This window comes from Dendrobates tinctorius, unplaced genomic scaffold, assembly GCF_039654945.1.
Source record: "Dendrobates tinctorius isolate UK_male_01 unplaced genomic scaffold, ASM3965494v1 ptg000157l, whole genome shotgun sequence".
In the NCBI taxonomy this organism is placed as follows: Eukaryota; Metazoa; Chordata; class Amphibia; order Anura; family Dendrobatidae; genus Dendrobates; species Dendrobates tinctorius.
Window position 1 is genome coordinate 208,606 of NW_027361824.1, and position 17,290 is coordinate 225,895.

A 17,290-nucleotide genomic window follows, 5' to 3' on the forward strand; every position below is an offset into this window, starting at 1 on the left:
CCATCAATACGGGGCCATATATTAGTGACACAGCAGTGCCATCAATACGGGGCCATATATTGCTCCTCTGGATATAGTTTTGGTGGTGACGTGTGGAGCACCCACCTTGCTCTGTTTATACATTGGTTTCCTGTGTTCCGCCCCTATGACCCTCCGGAGAGGATGTATGGAGCTCTAGTCCCTATGATCTGGGGCAGATTGTTATGCATCGTGAGCCAGGTCCAGGATGTCCTTGTGCTTTGTCTCCATCTGGTTGAGGATCTCTCTCTTTCTCCTTCTCTGGTGATTTCTCTTGCATGTTTCTTGCAGGGTCAGGGAGTGAAGCAGAACATCCCTAAGGCGCTGGATTTCCTGAAGAAGGCGGCTGAGATGGTGAGACAACTCCTCCGGGTACATTGCACAGCATGTGATGGAGTCAATCATTAAGAATTCCATCATCTCTGTTTGTATCAATGGTCATGTGATAAAGGTTTAGCACATAGTATCTAGACGAGCTGCTCAGATCCTGCCGTGGGCACTTCGCTGATACATTTGTATTAGAGCCAGTGAGGAAGCTTTCAGTGAAACGTACGTCAGAGTCTTGTCATATGTCTCACTATGTGGACTCTGGAAGCTGGTGAGCTGCTCTCTTGCCTCTTCTGGTCATTTACTTTTTTATTGACCCTTGGCCCTAACTCTCAGTATGACTAGGATTTCTTAACCCGTTGACCCATTGTTTATGTGACCTTTTACTGCTGCGGACGATCCTTCCACACTGTTGTTTCACTTTGATGTTTTTCAGGCAGATTTTATGATGCTCATAAAGCATCTTTTAATCTTGGACTGATATTTGTGTGAGTTCTGTTGGACATTTCCAGGACTTCTCTTCTCGGCAGGACTTTGTTCCGGCGCTAAACAGTCTTGGCTGGTATTATGAACAGTTTGAGAAGGATTACGAAAAAGCCGTGGAGTTCTGGGAGCGAGCCGATAAACTTGGAAATCCCGAGGCTCCTTTCAACCTGGGAATTTTGAACTATTATGGCCTGATTCCTGGGAAACCCCAGAACCATGTGAGTTGCGATTTCCCTCGTATTTGGCCCAGATGTCTATGATGTCTGTCCAGAGCACTGATGACAGAACGGCAGCAGTAGATGTGCACTCTCCTTTATAGCACGATAATATTGTATGAGCTCGTACAGCAGCCACCTGGCACTGAGCACCATTCCACTAGATGTCTATGGTAGTGCTCAATGGTTCTAAAACTTGTATTCCCATGGAGCATAAGGACAGTGTGAGCGCCACCATGAGACGGCATTAACCCCTGGTGTGCAGGCATCCACTTTTGATAAGTTTCCCAGTTTTCTTTGCTTTTCCCATCCTGATTTTCCGATACATTGTAGTCTCTTTTCCAAGTCTACGGTTCAATACAAAATTGTGATTTCCTGTATCTACGTGTGAGCTGTCATGACGGGTCACGTCCCTGACAATGGGGTGGAGCCTTAGCTCTGCTCAGTCCTAAAGCAGCGAGCAGAGTTTTGAAAGCAGATCTGGATGTGAGAGGAAGAAATAAACGTAACCCTTTCATGGCAGCTGGATTTTTCTACCCTTTCCAGTAGTTACAATGTTTTCGGTAATCTGTAATCTCAGCCTGAAGAAGGAGCGTTGCATTGTTATTGATGCAGTTTTATGGTGTATATGAGGCTTTCATCACTTTATGTATGAATCGGAGCAGGTGCTGGCTGTGTAACACGGCTCCGGGGACCACCCGTACGCCCCCACACGCTCCATGATGGATATGTACATCAGGAGTTAAATTTCTTGATATTGGTTCAAGAAAAGAAAATAATTTTTCAGAATTCCTAACCTCGACATGTGACTGATAAGTCGGGGGTCACACTAGACATAATCTGACATTTCACGTCTGTGACCCGGGGTGGTCCGTGAGTTAGTCGGCCTCCTGTAGACTCGTGTGTGGATGGTTGTGTCTGGGTCTTCTGCCGCGGTTACTGATGGTCACACTCTGCTCAGTCTGCAGCGTACTATTACTACTTGTGCTCAGCTCTCCGAGGCCACATAGATGCAGCCGTGCACCTCTCCACCTTCTGGACGGAGGGACTTCCGGAGGTCGTGGATCGCCTGCCGTATGATGCTGTGATGTGAGTACAATATCACACAGGGGCCTTCTTCAGGATCCGCTTTAGTCCCTCGTGTCATGATGATCCCGACATACTCAGTGTGCCCTAAATCACGAGAGTGAGAATGACCCCGATTATTCTCCTCCACTCACTCACAAGGATCTGGCCCCTCCTTCTTCTCTGATTGGGTGAGATGACTATTACTTAGATTCTCGAGCTGTGATTGGCTGGCTGACTATATGAGGGTGCACAGGTCACACCAGGTCATTCTCATGAAATTTCTGAAGCCCCGAAGAACAATAATGAGAATGACCCCCAGATGTTACCCCTACCATAGTACAATATCTAAGGGGTCCTAAATAATCCCAAATTATGATGATCCCTATCCCCTCATTGTTTCCTTCCTCACATGGGAAGATGACAGAATGAGAATGATCCTGGATGATCTAATCAACTCAATCACAGTACGGATATGGCCCCTCCCTCTTCTCTGATTGGATGACATGAATGCCAGCGCCTAGATTCCCAGGCTGTGATTGGCTGGCTGACTATGTGAGGGTGCACAGGTCACACCAGGTCATTCTCATGAAGTTTTAAGAGTCTCGAAGAAGAACAATAATGAGAATGACCCCTAGATATTACCCCAACCATAGTACAATATCTAAGGAGACCTAAATAAGCCCAAATCATGATGATCCCTATGTCATGGGGATCCTGGGGATCTGTATCCCCTCTTCATCCCCCCTACATCACATAGGAAGACGACAGAGTGAGAATGACCCGGATTATTCTCCACTCACAAGGATCTGGCCCCTCTTCTCTGATTGGGTGAGATGAACACTATTACTTAGATTCCCGGGCTGTGATTGGGTGGCTGTCTGTATGAGGGTGCACAGGTCACACCAGGTCATTCTCATGAAGTTTTATGGCCCCCAGATATGACCACTAACACAGTCCAATGTCTAGGGGGGAACCAGTGTTTAACAAAAGTCAGAAGCAACAACATATATTTTATATTTCTTCTTATTCCATCAGGTGGACTAAATGGGCCGGAGAGCAGAACGGGTACCTGGGGGCCACAGTGCGGAAAGCCCTGGACAGTTACCTCCAAAACTCCTGGTGAGGGTCCTCCTGCCTCCCAGCGCCTCCTTCTCATAGGAGCATTGGTGGGTTATAACTCTCATCATCCTGACCGGTCTCCTGTTACCCCATTGTCTTCTAGGCCCGGGGCCTTCCTCCATTACATCGAGGCCGCAGAGGCTGGATTTGAGGTCGCTCAGTTCAATGCAGCCTTCATCTGCGAGGACGACCCTGTGAGTACATGATACTCCCCTGGTAGACCACCTTACATCGAGCCCCCTCCTATGTACAGGGGCCGGCTGTGGGGGCCCTCAATGTATCAGTCTAGACAAACCTCTGGAAGCAAAGCCCATCCTGATCTTTCCTGACACATTGTAACGAGGCCATGAGCTGTGTGCAGGACTAGGTCAGGATTCATTAGAGATGTAACCTGGGGCTCCGGGGTCCAATGCAAACCCTGCCTCAGGCTCCGCAGCTGCTATGTGCCACCTATAATACTGAGGCTTTCACCCAGTGTCCGGACGCAGCGCCCCCTACAGCACTGCCCCTGTATAAATGTGCTATACAGGGAGAGGATGTAGAGAATCTCCTTACATAGGACTGCATGTCCTGCACTAATGCCTGTATTCACACACGGCGCTGTAGGACGGACTGGTCAGCCGCTTCATGCAGATCGACTGCGTGTGGAAATATTACAACCTCTCGACGCAGAGCGACCATCCCCCGGCGTACGGTGAGTACAATCCCCCGGCGTACGGTGAGTACAATCCCAGGCGTAAGGTGAGTACAGCCCCCCGGCGTACGATGAGTACAGCCCCCCGGCGTACGATGAGTACAGCCCCCCGGCGTACGATGAGTACAGCCCCCCGGCGTACGATGAGTACAGCCCCCCGGCGTACGATGAGTACAGCCCCCCGGCGTACGGTGAGTACAACCCCAGGCGTGCGATGAGTACAGCCCCCCGGCGTACAGTCAGTGCAACCACCGGCGTACGGTGAGTACAATCCCCCGGCGTACGGTGAGTACAACCCCAGGCGTACGGTGAGTACAATCCCCCCGGAGTACGGTCAGTGCAACCCCAGGCGTACGGTGAGTACAATCCCCCCGGAGTACGGTGAGTACAACCCCAGGCGTACGGTGAGTATATCCCCCGGCGTACAGTCAGTGCAACCCCAGGCGTACGGTGAGTACAATCCCCCCGGAGTACGGTGAGTACAGCCCCCCGGCGTACGGTGAGTACAGCCCCCCGGCGTACGGTGAGTACAATCCCCCGGCGTACGGTGAGTACAATCCCCCGGCGTACGGTGAGTACAACTGAGGGTGTGACTGGAGGATAAAACACACTGTAACAGCAGAATAGTGACTGCAGCTCTGGAGGTGTCTGGAGGATAAGACCTGATGTAACAGCAGAATAGTGACTGCAGCTCTGGAGGTGACTGGAGGATGAGACACGAAGTAACAGCAGAATAGTGAGTGCAGCTCTGGAGGTGACTGGAGGATAGAGCACGCCCAGGAAGAGGAGGAGCATCTGTGCTGAGCATCTGCAGGCTAGGGCCTTGCTAAGCTCCTGGGAAGGGAGGTTTTTTCCTGCAAGGACTTTCCATCTGCCCCCTTCCCAGGAAAGAGGACTTTCCCTGGGACTGAGCGCCGGGGCTGTGCCCCTGGCTCCCACCCTCCGGCAAGCCAGCTGGGGGTGGGGGGCCTCAGCACCATCCGGAGGCCAGGGTGCAGCCAGCCAGTCCCAGGGAGATGGGGAAGAGACGGAGCCAGGAGAGAGGGGGTCGCAGGACCCAGGAGCCCCGGGACACCGGGCCCCCCGAAGCTGGTACCGTGGCGGCTCCTCCTCCCGGAGGAGTGGCGGCCCAGAGCAGAGGTGCAGTGGCAGAGCCCCCCAACATCTGGGGCTCCAGAGCTGAGGGAGAGCCATCCACCATCTACGCCTCCCGCATCCATGCGCACCTCTGCGAATATGAGGAGGCCGCCAAACAGCTGAGAAAACTCCGGGAGGAGTTAAGGGGAGCACGAGCGGTGGCTAAGAACCGGCTCCCCGCCTCGAGACGAGCTGAGGTCTCCGCCACGGTGGAGAGGCTGAAGGGGGCTATCAGGGCCTTGGAGGAGATACGGGCGGCTATCCTGAGTGGGAGCGGCCCCTTTGCAGAGAAACTGAAAAACGATGACCGGTTTAGAGCCATGACCGGAGGGTCTCCTGGGGGGTCGGGAGGCCCCTGCCAGGTGGAGGGCCAAGAGGAGGAGGATGGTGGAACATCTACGCCTGCCCCACCTGAAGGCCTGGTGAGCAACAACACCCAGGTAACATGCAGCGGGGTGGCCCCTGAGCAAGTGGCTCTCCCACCGGACTCCAGTTACTCGGAGGAAAGTGGGGGCGAGGGGGAGGCTGGTGGGAGTGGGGACAGTAGTAGTGAGGGGGGCTGCCTCGTCCTACAGCAGGTGAGGCAGATCGAGTCCCCAGAGCGGTTTGGCACACTGCTCTTTGGGGATGAGGTCTTCCCTGAGGACGAGGCAACCGGAAAGAGGAAAAAGAAAAAAAACAAGCGCAAGCCAAAAAACACCGTGGCTGACAAACTTATGTTTGTCCCTCTTTCCGGGGTCCCTCTGTCCCGCTGTATGGAACCCGCTGCCCACCCCGGCTCGGGCCCTGTGGTGGGTCCGCAGCGGGGGCGCGGGCAGAGTGATGTGTGCCTGGACCTTACCGTCACATCTGGTGGTGGCGGTGAGGGTTCAGGCAGCGACATGGAGGTCGGTGCTGGTGCCAGTGGTGTAACAGCCGCTGGCGGTATTGGCAGTAGTGGTGTCCGGGCTCAGTCCCCGGTGGCAGGGGGGGCTGGCCTGGCGCTCAGCACGGGTACAGCCAGGACCGCACCTCCGGCGGTGAGTGCTGGGGTCTCTGGATCCCCCACGCACGGGTCCGTTAAGTCTGGTCCACTTATGGGGGTCCAGAGACCTAGAAAGGGCGTGGAGGCTGCTGTGAAGCAGCAGCTAAAAAAATGCAAGGGGCTGGTAGCTCCTCTGACGGCGCCCGTGGCAAGAGCGGGGTCCTCGGCGCGTAGACCCAAAAAGGGGTCCGTGCTGGGGGCACCGCCGCCGCTGGGCGATGAGGGGGAGTGGCCAGCCCTGCCAACATCAAGTGGTGGGTTCAGGGGTGCAGTGACAGTCCGTGAGGGGGGCGTGGCCTCCCCGAGTGTTGCCCAGCCTGCAAAGGCTGCGGCATGCGGGGGGGGGCGTGTCCTCCTCGGCCGCTGTCCCGCCCGCTGTGCCCGCGTCACCTGGGGAGGGCGTGGCCTCGCAAGGGGTCACTGCTCTGCCCGGGGTGGCTGCGGCCGGCGGGGGGGGCGTGGCCTTGGCGGGCCCACTGCCTCCTGTCCCGCCTACCCCCTCAAGCAGCATAGTGCCCCCAAAAGTCGGTAGGGAGTTGTCGGGGTCCCCAGCCCGCTTACCTCCATCTGGTGGTGCGGGGGCTCTGGCGCTCCTTGGGAAGCCGGCGGGGGCGAACAGCAGAGGGCAGGGTGCGGTGGCAGTGGCCGTCCCTGTCCTCAGTGCAAAGACACCACAAAAAGAAAAAAAAGTGGAGCCAGAGAACCCAGGAGCTGCTGCTGCTCCCAGGCTCGGGCAGGGCGTACCGAGTGCGCTCTGCTCGGAGGTATTTAAAGGGGCAGCGGCACTCCTGGACAAGAGTTGGAGCAGTGCCAGCAGCTCCAAGGAGCAGAGCACTGGCCTGTCAGGGCCCCCAGCAGGCAGGCAGGGGTACTGCAACACCAAGTCTGCTAATGTAAATAGTGGTCTATCTGGAAGTGAGAGTGGGAGTGAGATAGGAGATATTTTTGAAGAGCTGTTTGAGGACATAAATGGTGATGTGAGCGATATGGATGAGGGAGTGAGTGCGAGTGTGAATGTGGCAGTAAATGCTGGAGTGAGTGCCGGAGCGAGTGGAAATAATAAAAGAGTGAACGGGAGAGTGAATGAGGGTGCTGGCACAAGTGGTGGTAGTGGTGGGAGGGCTGGCCCGTCTGCCCCCCCAGCCGCGAGGCCCCAACGTAATTATGCGGGGGTCGCGGCTGGGGGTCGGGGTGGTTCCGGGGGGGTCTCCTCGCCTCCGGGCTCCGGGGACGGCGGTTTGCACCGCCGTTTCCTGGAGGCCCTCCAAAGGGGAGAAAGATCGATCATGGTAGAGGGGAGGACAGTGGACCTGTCTTTCTGGATAGAGAGACATGGCCTAGCAGCCTTCCAAAATCAAAGGGAGGGAGGGACTGTTTGGTCTCTCCCCACAGCCGGGCAGGGGCCGCCAAGAAGGAATGTGGTCCGTCTTAGGTGGGGGGGCAGTGAAGCTTGTCCACCTAGGAGCAAGGTGGTGGAGCTCCTCCTTAAGATGGGCTTCGGGGCGAATGACATCTTTGCCCTGATACACCCTTCGGCGTCCCGCTTCTTCGACGTCAGCTTCGTGCGGCCAGAGGGGCTTGAGCTCTTCTGGTCAAACTACGAGCTGGTGCGAGAAGAGCCCGGATGGCGAGACTTCGTGGCTCAAGCGGTGTCTCGCCAAAATTCCGTCAAGCGAGTGACCGTGGTTACATGTAACGAGTCACTCGCAGGCGTGGACATCATGACGTGGCTTTCCCGTTACGGGGAGGTCACCGAGGTCCCAAAAAAGAACAGGGACGAGTTTGGCATCTGGTCGGGGGGCTGGACCTTCATGGTCAAATTGAAGGTTTCCGGCGGCACGGTCACCCACATCCCTTCCTCGGCGTTCCTGGGAAGGGACAGGATCCTGGTCTTCTACCAGGGGCAACCGAAGGTCTGCCACAAGTGCGGCGACCCCACTCACTTCAGCGCCAACTGCAAGGTGCAGAAGTGCGCGTTGTGTGGTGGGGTAGGTCACCTGGCTGCCTTGTGCAAAGACATTCGGTGCCACCTGTGTGGTGACCTGGGTCACCCTCTCAGCCGCTGCCCTCGCTCTTTCTCTAATGCCGCCACAGGCCCGGTGGGGGGAGACCGCGGGGGGGCAACCCCCGGTGGCGCTGCTTCTGCTGTGGCAGGTGGTGGCGAAGGGGGAAGGGCTGAGGGGCCAGTGAGGAAGGGCAATGCTGCAAGGGGCCCCGCGTACCAGCGGAGGCAGGAAAAACGCCAGGGAGGTAAGGGACAGGTGGAGCCTCGGGCAACCGGGGTGATGCCTGCTCCTCCCTCCAGGCCCGTGGCCAAAGCCTCTGAGGCCCTGGGGGAGAGTGCGGTGAGTGAGGAGATCAGGAGGATGGAGAGAGAGGAGAAAGCGGCTGACTCGGACAATTCCTCTCAGTATGAAAGTGTTGATGAGGATGTCCAAGAGCAGCCTACAGCACCAGGTGGCAAAACCAGGCGTGCCAAGCGCAAAGCGGTGGGGAGGAAGGCTGACAAGCCTTCAAAGTCCCCCCCGCCCCCGACCACAAGGGTGCATACGGAAGGGCCCGCTGACCCCCCTCTGATCAGACTCTCCAACCGGTTCAGCGCCCTCGGGGGTTCAGATGATGAACCGCAAGACGAGGGTACTGGGCCGGGGGTAACACCGGAGGGTCCTTCGGGGGATGGCGGAGTCTGTCCCTCAGGGGGCATTGCTCCTCCTGAGGGGGGGACAGACCTGGAACCCGGGGGCGAGGACACCAGGGGGGGTGGGATGGACACGTCGGGAGCTTCCCTGAAAAGGAAGGTGTCTGACCCCTCCCCAGGAGGAGGTAATAGCGGGGTAGGGAAGAAATTGGCCATCCAACTCGATCACCCATGATGGCTGAACTCGCCCCGTTGACGCTGGCGTCTATTAATGTCGCCAGCATTAAGTCAGATGCGGCTCGCTTCACGGCCTTTGATTTTTTCTCCCGGATTGAGGCAGAAATTTTATTCTTGCAAGAGACCAGACTAACAGACATGGGGGCCATCTATAAAGCACGGAGGGAGTGGAGGTGCGGGCCCTCATACTGGTCTCTTGCGGCCGAGCCGTATAGCGGGGTGGCAGTCCTTTTTAAGACTGCAGCAGTTGAATGCCGACGGGTTACTGAGTTGGAAATGGGGAGGTGCCTGATCCTAGATGTCTTCATGAGGGGACAAGAGCTCCGGCTCATCAACATCTACGGCCCGCAGTCCAAGTGGGACCGCAAATGTCTCTTCCTGAGGATCAAGCCCTTTCTTTTTACGAGCCGACAGGTGGTCTTCGGTGGGGACTTCAACACCATTACGAGGTCCCGTGACCGGGGGGGTCCCGGAGATCGCCTGGCTTATGATAGCGTCGCGTTGAATAGCATAGCCAGTGAAGCTCGCCTGGTGGATGCCCACATCCGGCACACCCCAGGTCACGGAGGTTTCACCTACCATAGGGGTAGCTGTAGGTCTAGAATAGACAGGTTTTTTTTGAAGGAGGACGCCATCTTTTCTGCTGTGTCCGCCGTTGAGGTGGAGTTCTCCGATCACTGTCTAATTTTCTTTTCTCTGAATGTTGCAGAGACTCCTCGGATGGGAAGAGGGCTGTGGAAGCTCAATTCGTCCCTGCTGGAAGAAGCGGAGGTGAGACAATCCTTCGAGGATTTTCTTCAGAGCCAGGTACCGCTGTTGGATCTCTGTAGTAGTAAGTCAGAGTGGTGGGAGATCTTCAAAAAGCGGGTGGCGGGGTTCTTCCGTCAGCTCTCGAGCCTCAGGAGTCTGAACAGGCACCGCTTGTACCAGGCTCTGGGGAGGAAACTCGAGCAGCTTGTCTCGACTGGAGGTGACCGAGAGGAAATCTCCAGAGTGAAATCTTTGCTCAAGAGGTGTCAGTATGATAGGCACACATCTTTGGTTTTTGAGAGGGACTTCGGGAAGTACCGCTCGCCCGACCCTTACAGAAACTGTAAGATGTCAGTGAATTGTAAGATGGTGACAGGACTGATCGACAGTACGGGGTCCCTGAACAGATCCAAATCAGGGATCCTGGAGGTGGTCAGATCCTTCTACTCACACCTCTTGGAAAAGAAGGATCTGGATCGGGACAGGATGTCGGCTTTCCTGGCTGAAGCCATCCCTGAGCCAGGGGGTGACCCCTCTCTTGGTGTTTTGGCAGAAGAAATCAGGGAAGAGGAAGTGAGACTGGCCATTGATGGGCTTCGGCTCAAGAAATCGCCAGGTCCGGATGGCTTAACATCTGAGTTCTATAAGACTTTTAGGGACTCCTTGGTCCCCCTCTTGACAGGGGTCTTTAATGAGTGTCTCTCCTCGGGCACTCTTCCCGGCTCAATGAGGAAGTCAGCCCTCATTATTCTGTCAAAGGGTAAGGATCCGTCCCGAATCGAGAACTGGCGTCCCATAGCGCTTCTCGATACGGACCGGAAGGTTCTTGCCAAGGTGCTGTTTAATCGGCTGGTGAAGTTTGCACCCCAGCTCCTTTCAGGGGCCCAGCATTGCTCTGTTCCAGGCCGCAGTACTTTTAGTGCTGTGCTCGGTGTCCGAGAGGCAGTGGAGCAGGGTAGGGCAGGTCACTGGAAGGGGTACTTGCTGTCATTAGATCAAGCGAAAGCCTTTGACCGGGTCAACCACGAGTACCTCTGGTCCGTCCTTTTGAGGTATGGTCTGCCTGGGAGGTTTGTAAAATGGTTAGAGATCTTGTACCAAGGGGCTGAGACTTTTCCGCTGGTGAATGGTTGGTCAGGTCGTCCTTTTGAGGTGGGTTCTGGGGTCCGTCAGGGCTGTCCGCTGAGCCCGCTTTTATACGTGTTCGCGATCGATCCCTTCTTAAGGAGGGTAGATCGTGGACCGTTGGCGGGAGTCGGGATGGACCGGGCGGGCTCTGGCTCCTCTCTGAGGGTGGTGGCGTACGCCGATGATGTTTCCCTGTTCGTATCCTCGAGAGGGGAGGCGGACTGGGTCATGTCGGAGGTAGTGCGCTACTCGGAGGCATCCGGGTCCATGATCAACCGGGATAAGTGTGAAAGTCTCTGGCTGGGAGGGGGAGATCCTAGTTTTGATCTCCCGGACACCCTTCCAGGGCCCCAGGCCACCGCCAAAATTCTAGGCATCGAATTTGGCCCCGGGGACTACCCCCAGCAAAATTGGGAGGGCAGACTTAAGATCGCCGCCCAAAAGGTGGACCAATGGAAGGGTTGGTCTTTAACCCTGAGGGAAAGGGTTGCCCTGGCTAAAGGCTATCTGCTACCTTTATTGATATACCTGGGCAGTGTGTGCATCTTGCCGGAACCTCTCTGGACGCGGGTCTATAGCCTGTTCTTCCAATTGTTATGGGGGAATAGGCTTAACCTAATCAAGAGGGAGGTTACATACCGTACGAGGAGACTAGGCGGGTTGGGTATGGTCAACCCGGTGGTGTTTCTAGTAAACACCTTTCTTAAGACTAACATCTCTAACCTCTGGCTAGAGAGGGCTCCTCCGTGGGTAGTCTCCTGCAAGGGTTGGCTTTGGCCTTTCTTCCAGGAATGGGAGACAGGAGGGCGGGTGAAGGACCTACGCACACCTCATGGGCATCTTCCGGCTTACGCTACCCCGGTTCTGAAGGTGATCCGCCGGTGGGGTCTGGGAATGTGGGAAATCAGGACCATGTCGAGGCAGTGCCTTGACAGGAGGGTCCTGTTGACCCATTTCCAGAAGCCCCTGGCCCTTAAGGATTGCCCAGGCCGGGATCTGGAGGTCGGGCTGGGGCTTTTAAATTCTAAGTGGATCCCCATGAAGTTTTGGGACTTGACCTGGCGTTGCTTCCACGGGAGGCTGTATGTAAGGGACAACTTGAAGTGCAGGAACTCCGATGACCGGGGTTGCCCTCGTGAGGAGTGTGGCGACGTGCTGGAAAGCATGGAGCACTTCCTGCTTCATTGTCCCTTTAATGCAGAGGTTTACAACAGGGTGGGTGCCTCCATACGTTGGCCGCGGCTGGCGTCCCTCTCCTACACTGAATGGGCCTATGGAGCGTTCAGATCCCTGGGTGGCCGGGACCCGTGCACTTTATTCCTAGTCAGTGCAGCGGTTAGGTTCCACACTTGGAATGCACGGTGCCTAGTTACGACGCGGAAAAAAACCCTCCCAAGGGATGAGGTGGTAGGAAACATCTTGGGTGACCTGGTGAAGGTCCGTTCTTTGGAGTTCGAAAGGTTGGGTGTGAGGAAGGCCTCTTGGCTTTGGAGAGGCCTCTCCTTTTAAAAACGCACTCAAGGGAGAGCTAGCTCCGTGTGAATGAGGGTAGGGATAGCATAAGTTTCACTGGGTGTGTTAGGGACAGAAGTAGGGGCAGATAGGGACAGGGAGGGACAGGCACTGAGGGACAGATAGAGAGTTAGTTATGATAAGTTAGGTAGAGTAGGGGCAGGTAGGGACAGATAGGGACAGGTTTCTTTTTTTAGGGACAGAAGTAGGGACAGTCTTAGTTCTTGAGGGATAGGATGAATGTGTTAGTGAGGGATGGAGCCTCTAGAACCCCGTTTTCCTGGTGGTGGGCTGGTGCATGCCACCTTAGCTTTTTGTTTTAAAAACAGGACATATAATGGATATTGGGCTTACAGGTGCCAAACTTGGGCCTTGGGTATGTAAATGCTGTGTTTAGTTTGTATATTAATGCGTAAGTAGATGGGATGGTATTGAGAGTTTTGGAAAATGTCTTTTGGTTGTGCTTTGGTAAAAGGAAAAACATATAACACACGTTTTTTTTTGTTTTTTTAGTTAGAATGTGTGGATGGGGTGTAGTCAGGTTGGGAGGGGGGTGCATGGGGGGTGGTGGATGGATGACCGGATGCCAAGAGCAACATGAAGGAGCAGAGGAGCAGGGCAGGAGAAGTAGACTCTGCGGACCCTGGAAATAATTTTCGTGTGGAATCAAAAGGCCATAAACTTTCGTGGACCAGATTTTGCAGTGACAAGGCTACAAACTTGTAGGACCTGCGGTGCAAGGTGGTGGGAAAAAAAAGGCTGCGAACTTGTTGCCATGTGTGGGAGAGGAAAAAAAAAAAAAAAAAAAAATCTTTGCTGTGTAATAGGAGGTAAGGTTTGTCGGCCAAAGTGGCAGAGTTCTTGTTTTTTTTCAAGGCGGAGGGCCAGGAAAGGGTTATTTTCGTTTGGTTTTTGTAAATAGTAAAATTGTAAATAGTAAACTAGTAAAATCGGTGAGGTGTGAATGGGGGTGAATGGGGGTGAATGGAGTGAGAGTGGGGAGAGGGGTTTATGTTTCTTTGTATTCTCTTTTAAGTGGATTCCTGCTGGGGGACCCTAAGCTGCCGAGCTCAGTGGGGGACAAGGAAAGGATTTGGACTTTCAGTTGTTTGCGCATGTTTTGCACATTTTATGTCTGTCTATGTTGGTTTTCTTTAGTTTATGTATTGTGGTTTGTTTCTGAGTGTAATTTTGATAATTTTGTAAAATAAAAGAGTTGGAGGATAAGACACGATGTAACAGTAGAATAGTGACTGCAGCTCTGGAGGTGTCTGGAGGATAAGACCTGATGTAACAGCAGAATAGTGACTGCAGCTCTGGAGGTGACTGGAGGATAGAGCACGCCCAGGAAGAGGAGGAGCATCTGTGCTGAGCATCTGCAGGCTAGGGCCTTGCTAAGCTCCTGGGAAGGGAGGTTTTTTCCTGCAAGGACTTTCCATCTGCCCCCTTCCCAGGAAAGAGGACTTTCCCTGGGACTGAGCGCCGGGGCTGTGCCCCTGGCTCCCACCCTCCGGCAAGCCAGCTGGGGGTGGGGGGCCTCAGCACCATCCAGAGGCCAGGGTGCAGCCAGCCAGTCCCAGGGAGATGGGGAAGAGACGGAGCCAAGAGAGAGGGGGTCGCAGGACCCAGGAGCCCCGGGACACCGGGCCCCCCGAAGCTGGTACCGTGGCGGCTCCTCCTCCCGGAGGAGTGGCGGCCCAGAGCAGAGGTGCAGTGGCAGAGCCCCCCAACATCTGGGGCTCCAGAGCTGAGGGAGAGCCATCCACCATCTACGCCTCCCGCATCCATGCGCACCTCTGCGAATATGAGGAGGCCGCCAAACAGCTGAGAAAACTCCGGGAGGAGTTAAGGGGAGCACGAGCGGTGGCTAAGAACCGGCTCCCCGCCTCGAGACGAGCTGAGGTCTCCGCCACGGTGGAGAGGCTGAAGGGGGCTATCAGGGCCTTGGAGGAGATACGAGCGGCTATCCTGAGTGGGAGCGGCCCCTTTGCAGAGAAACTGAAAAATGATGACCGGTTTAGAGCCATGACCGGAGGGTCTCCTGGGGGGTCGGGAGGCCCCTGCCAGGTGGAGCACGAAGAGGAGGATGGCGGAACATCTACGCCTGCCCCACCTGAAGGCCTGGTGAGCAACAACACCCAGGTAACATGCAGCGGGGTGGCCCCTGAGCAAGTGGCTCTCCCACCGGACTCCAGTTACTCGGAGGAAAGTGGGGGCGAGGGGGAGGCTGGTGGGAGTGGGGACAGTAGTAGTGAGGGGGGCTGCCTCGTCCTACAACAGGTGAGGCAGATCGAGTCCCCAGAGCGGTTTGGCACACTGCTCTTTGGGGATGAGGTCTGCCCTGAGGACGAGGCAACCGGAAAGAGGAAAAAGAAAAAAAACAAGCGCAAGCCAAAAAACACCGTGGCTGACAAACTTATGTTTGTCCCTCTTTCCGGGGCCCCTCTGTCCCGCTGTATGGAACCCGCTGCCCACCCCGGCTCGGGCCCTGTGGTGGGTCCGCAGCGGGGGCGCGGGGAGAGTGATGTGTGCCTGGACCTTACCGTCACATCTGGTGGTGGCGGTGAGGGTTCAGGCAGCGACATGGAGGTCGGTGCTGGTGCCAGTGGTGTAACAGCCGCTGGCGGTATTGGCAGTAGTGGTGTCCGGGCTCAGTCCCCGGTGGCAGGGGGGGCTGGCCTGGCGCTCAGCACGGGTACAGCCAGGACCGCACCTCCGGCGGTGAGTGCTGGGGTCTCTGGATCCCCCACGCACGGGTCCGTTAAGTCTGGTCCACTTATGGGGGTCCAGAGACCTAGAAAGGGCGTGGAGGCTGCTGTGAAGCAGCAGCTAAAGAGATGCAAGGGGCTGGTAGCTCCTCTGACGGCGCCCGTGGCAAGAGCGGGGTCCCCGGCGCGTAGACCCAAAAAGGGGTCCGTGCTGGGGGCACCGCCGCCGCTGGGCGACGAGGGGGAGTGGCCAGCCCTGCCAACATCAAGTGGTGGGTTCAGGGGCGCAGTGACAGTCCGTGAGGGGGGTGTGGCCTCCCCGAGTGTTGCCCAGCCTGCAAAGGCTGCGGCATGCGGGGGGGCGTGTCCTCCTCGGCCGCTGTCCCGCCCGCTGTGCCCGCGTCACCTGGGGAGGGCGTGGCCTCGCAAGGGGTCACTGCTCTGCCCGGGGTGGCTGCGGCCGGCGGGGGGGGCGTGGCCTTGGCGGGCCCACTGCCTCCTGTCCCGCCTACCCCCTCAAGCAGCATAGTGCCCCCAAAAGTCGGTAGGGAGTTGTCGGGGTCCCCAGCCCGCTTACCTCCATCTGGTGGTGCGGGGGCTCTGGCGCTCCTTGGGAAGCCGGCAGGGGCGAACAGCAGAGGGCAGGGTGCGGTGGCAGTGGCCGTCCCTGCCCTCAGTGCAAAGATACCGCAAAAAGAAAAAAATGTGGAGCCAGAGAACCCAGGAGCTGCTGCTGCTCCCAGGCTCGGGCAGGGCGTACTGAGTGCGCTCTGCTCGGAGGTATTTAAAGGGGCAGCGGCACTCTTGGACAAGAGTTGGAGCAGTGCCAGCAGCTCCAAGGAGCAGAGCACTGGCCAGTCAGGGCCCCCAGCAGGCAGGCAGGGGTACTGCAACACCAAGTCTGCTAATGTAAATAGTGGTCTATCTGGAAGTGAGAGTGGGAGTGAGATAGGAGATATTTTTGAAGAGCTGTTTGAGGACATAAATGGTGATGTGAGCGATATGGATGAGGGAGTGAGTGCGAGTGTGAATGTGGCAGTAAATGCTGGAGTGAGTGCCGGAGCGAGTGGAAATAATAAAAGAGTGAACGGGAGAATGAATGAGGGTGCTGGCACAAGTGGTGGTAGTGGTGGGAGGGCTGGCCCGTCTGCCCCCCCATCCGCGAGGCCCCAACGTAATTATGCGGGGGTCGCGGCTGGGGGTCGGGGTGGTTCCGGGGGGGTCTCCTCGCCTCCGGGCTCCGGGGACGGCGGTTTGCACCGCCGTTTCCTGGAGGCCCTCCAAAGGGGAGAAAGATCGATCATGGTAGAGGGGAGGACAGTGGACCTGTCTTTCTGGATAGAGAGACATGGCCTAGCAGCCTTCCAAAATCAAAGGGAGGGAGGGACTGTTTGGTCTCTCCCCACAGCCGGGCAGGGGCCGCCAAGAAGGAATGTGGTCCGTCTTAGGTGGGGGGGCAGTGAAGCTTGTCCACCTAGGAGCAAGGTGGTGGAGCTCCTCCTTAAGATGGGCTTCGGGGCGAATGACATCTTTGCCCTGATACACCCTTCGGCGTCCCGCTTCTTCGACGTCAGCTTCGTGCGGCCAGAGGGGCTTGAGCTCTTCTGGTCAAACTACGAGCTGGTGCGAGAAGAGCCCGGATGGCGAGACTTCATGGCTCAAGCGGTGTCTCGCCAAAATTCCGTCAAGCGAGTGACCGTGGTTACATGTAACGAGTCACTCGCAGGCGTGGACATCATGACGTGGCTTTCCCGTTACGGGGAGGTCACCGAGGTCCCAAAAAAGAACAGGGACGAGTTTGGCATCTGGTCGGGGGGCTGGACCTTCATGGTCAAATTGAAGGTTTCCGGCGGCACGGTCACCCACATCCCTTCCTCGGCGTTCCTGGGAAGGGACAGGATCCTGGTCTTCTACCAGGGGCAACCGAAGGTCTGCCACAAGTGCGGCGACCCCACTCACTTCAGCGCCAACTGCAAGGTGCAGAAGTGCGCGTTGTGTGGTGGGGTAGGTCACCTGGCTGCCTTGTGCAAAGACATTCGGTGCCACCTGTGTGGTGACCTGGGTCACCCTCTCAGCCGCTGCCCTCGCTCTTTCTCTAATGCCGCCACAGGCCCGGTGGGGGGAGACCGCGGGGGGGCAACCCCCGGTGGCGCTGCTTCTGCTGTGGCAGGTGGTGGCGAAGGGGGAAGGGCTGAGGGGCCAGTGAGGAAGGGCAATGCTGCAAGGGGC

General features: G+C 56.5%; 1 protein-coding gene across 4 annotated transcripts in view; it reads left to right on the forward strand.

Moving 5' to 3' along the window:
- LOC141051493 (protein sel-1 homolog 3-like) overlaps positions 1–17,290 on the forward strand; it is a 168,893-nt gene that overhangs the window by 84,526 nt on the left and 67,077 nt on the right. For all 4 annotated transcript variants that reach the window (XM_073548420.1, XM_073548418.1, XM_073548419.1 and 1 more), the window contains exons 14-19: positions 310–372; positions 876–1,049; positions 2,008–2,135; positions 3,150–3,233; positions 3,337–3,427; positions 3,840–3,927. In XM_073548420.1, coding sequence (XP_073404521.1) covers positions 310–372; positions 876–1,049; positions 2,008–2,135; positions 3,150–3,233; positions 3,337–3,427; positions 3,840–3,927 — 628 coding nt within the window. The remainder of the gene's footprint in view (positions 1–309; positions 373–875; positions 1,050–2,007; positions 2,136–3,149; positions 3,234–3,336; positions 3,428–3,839; positions 3,928–17,290) is intronic.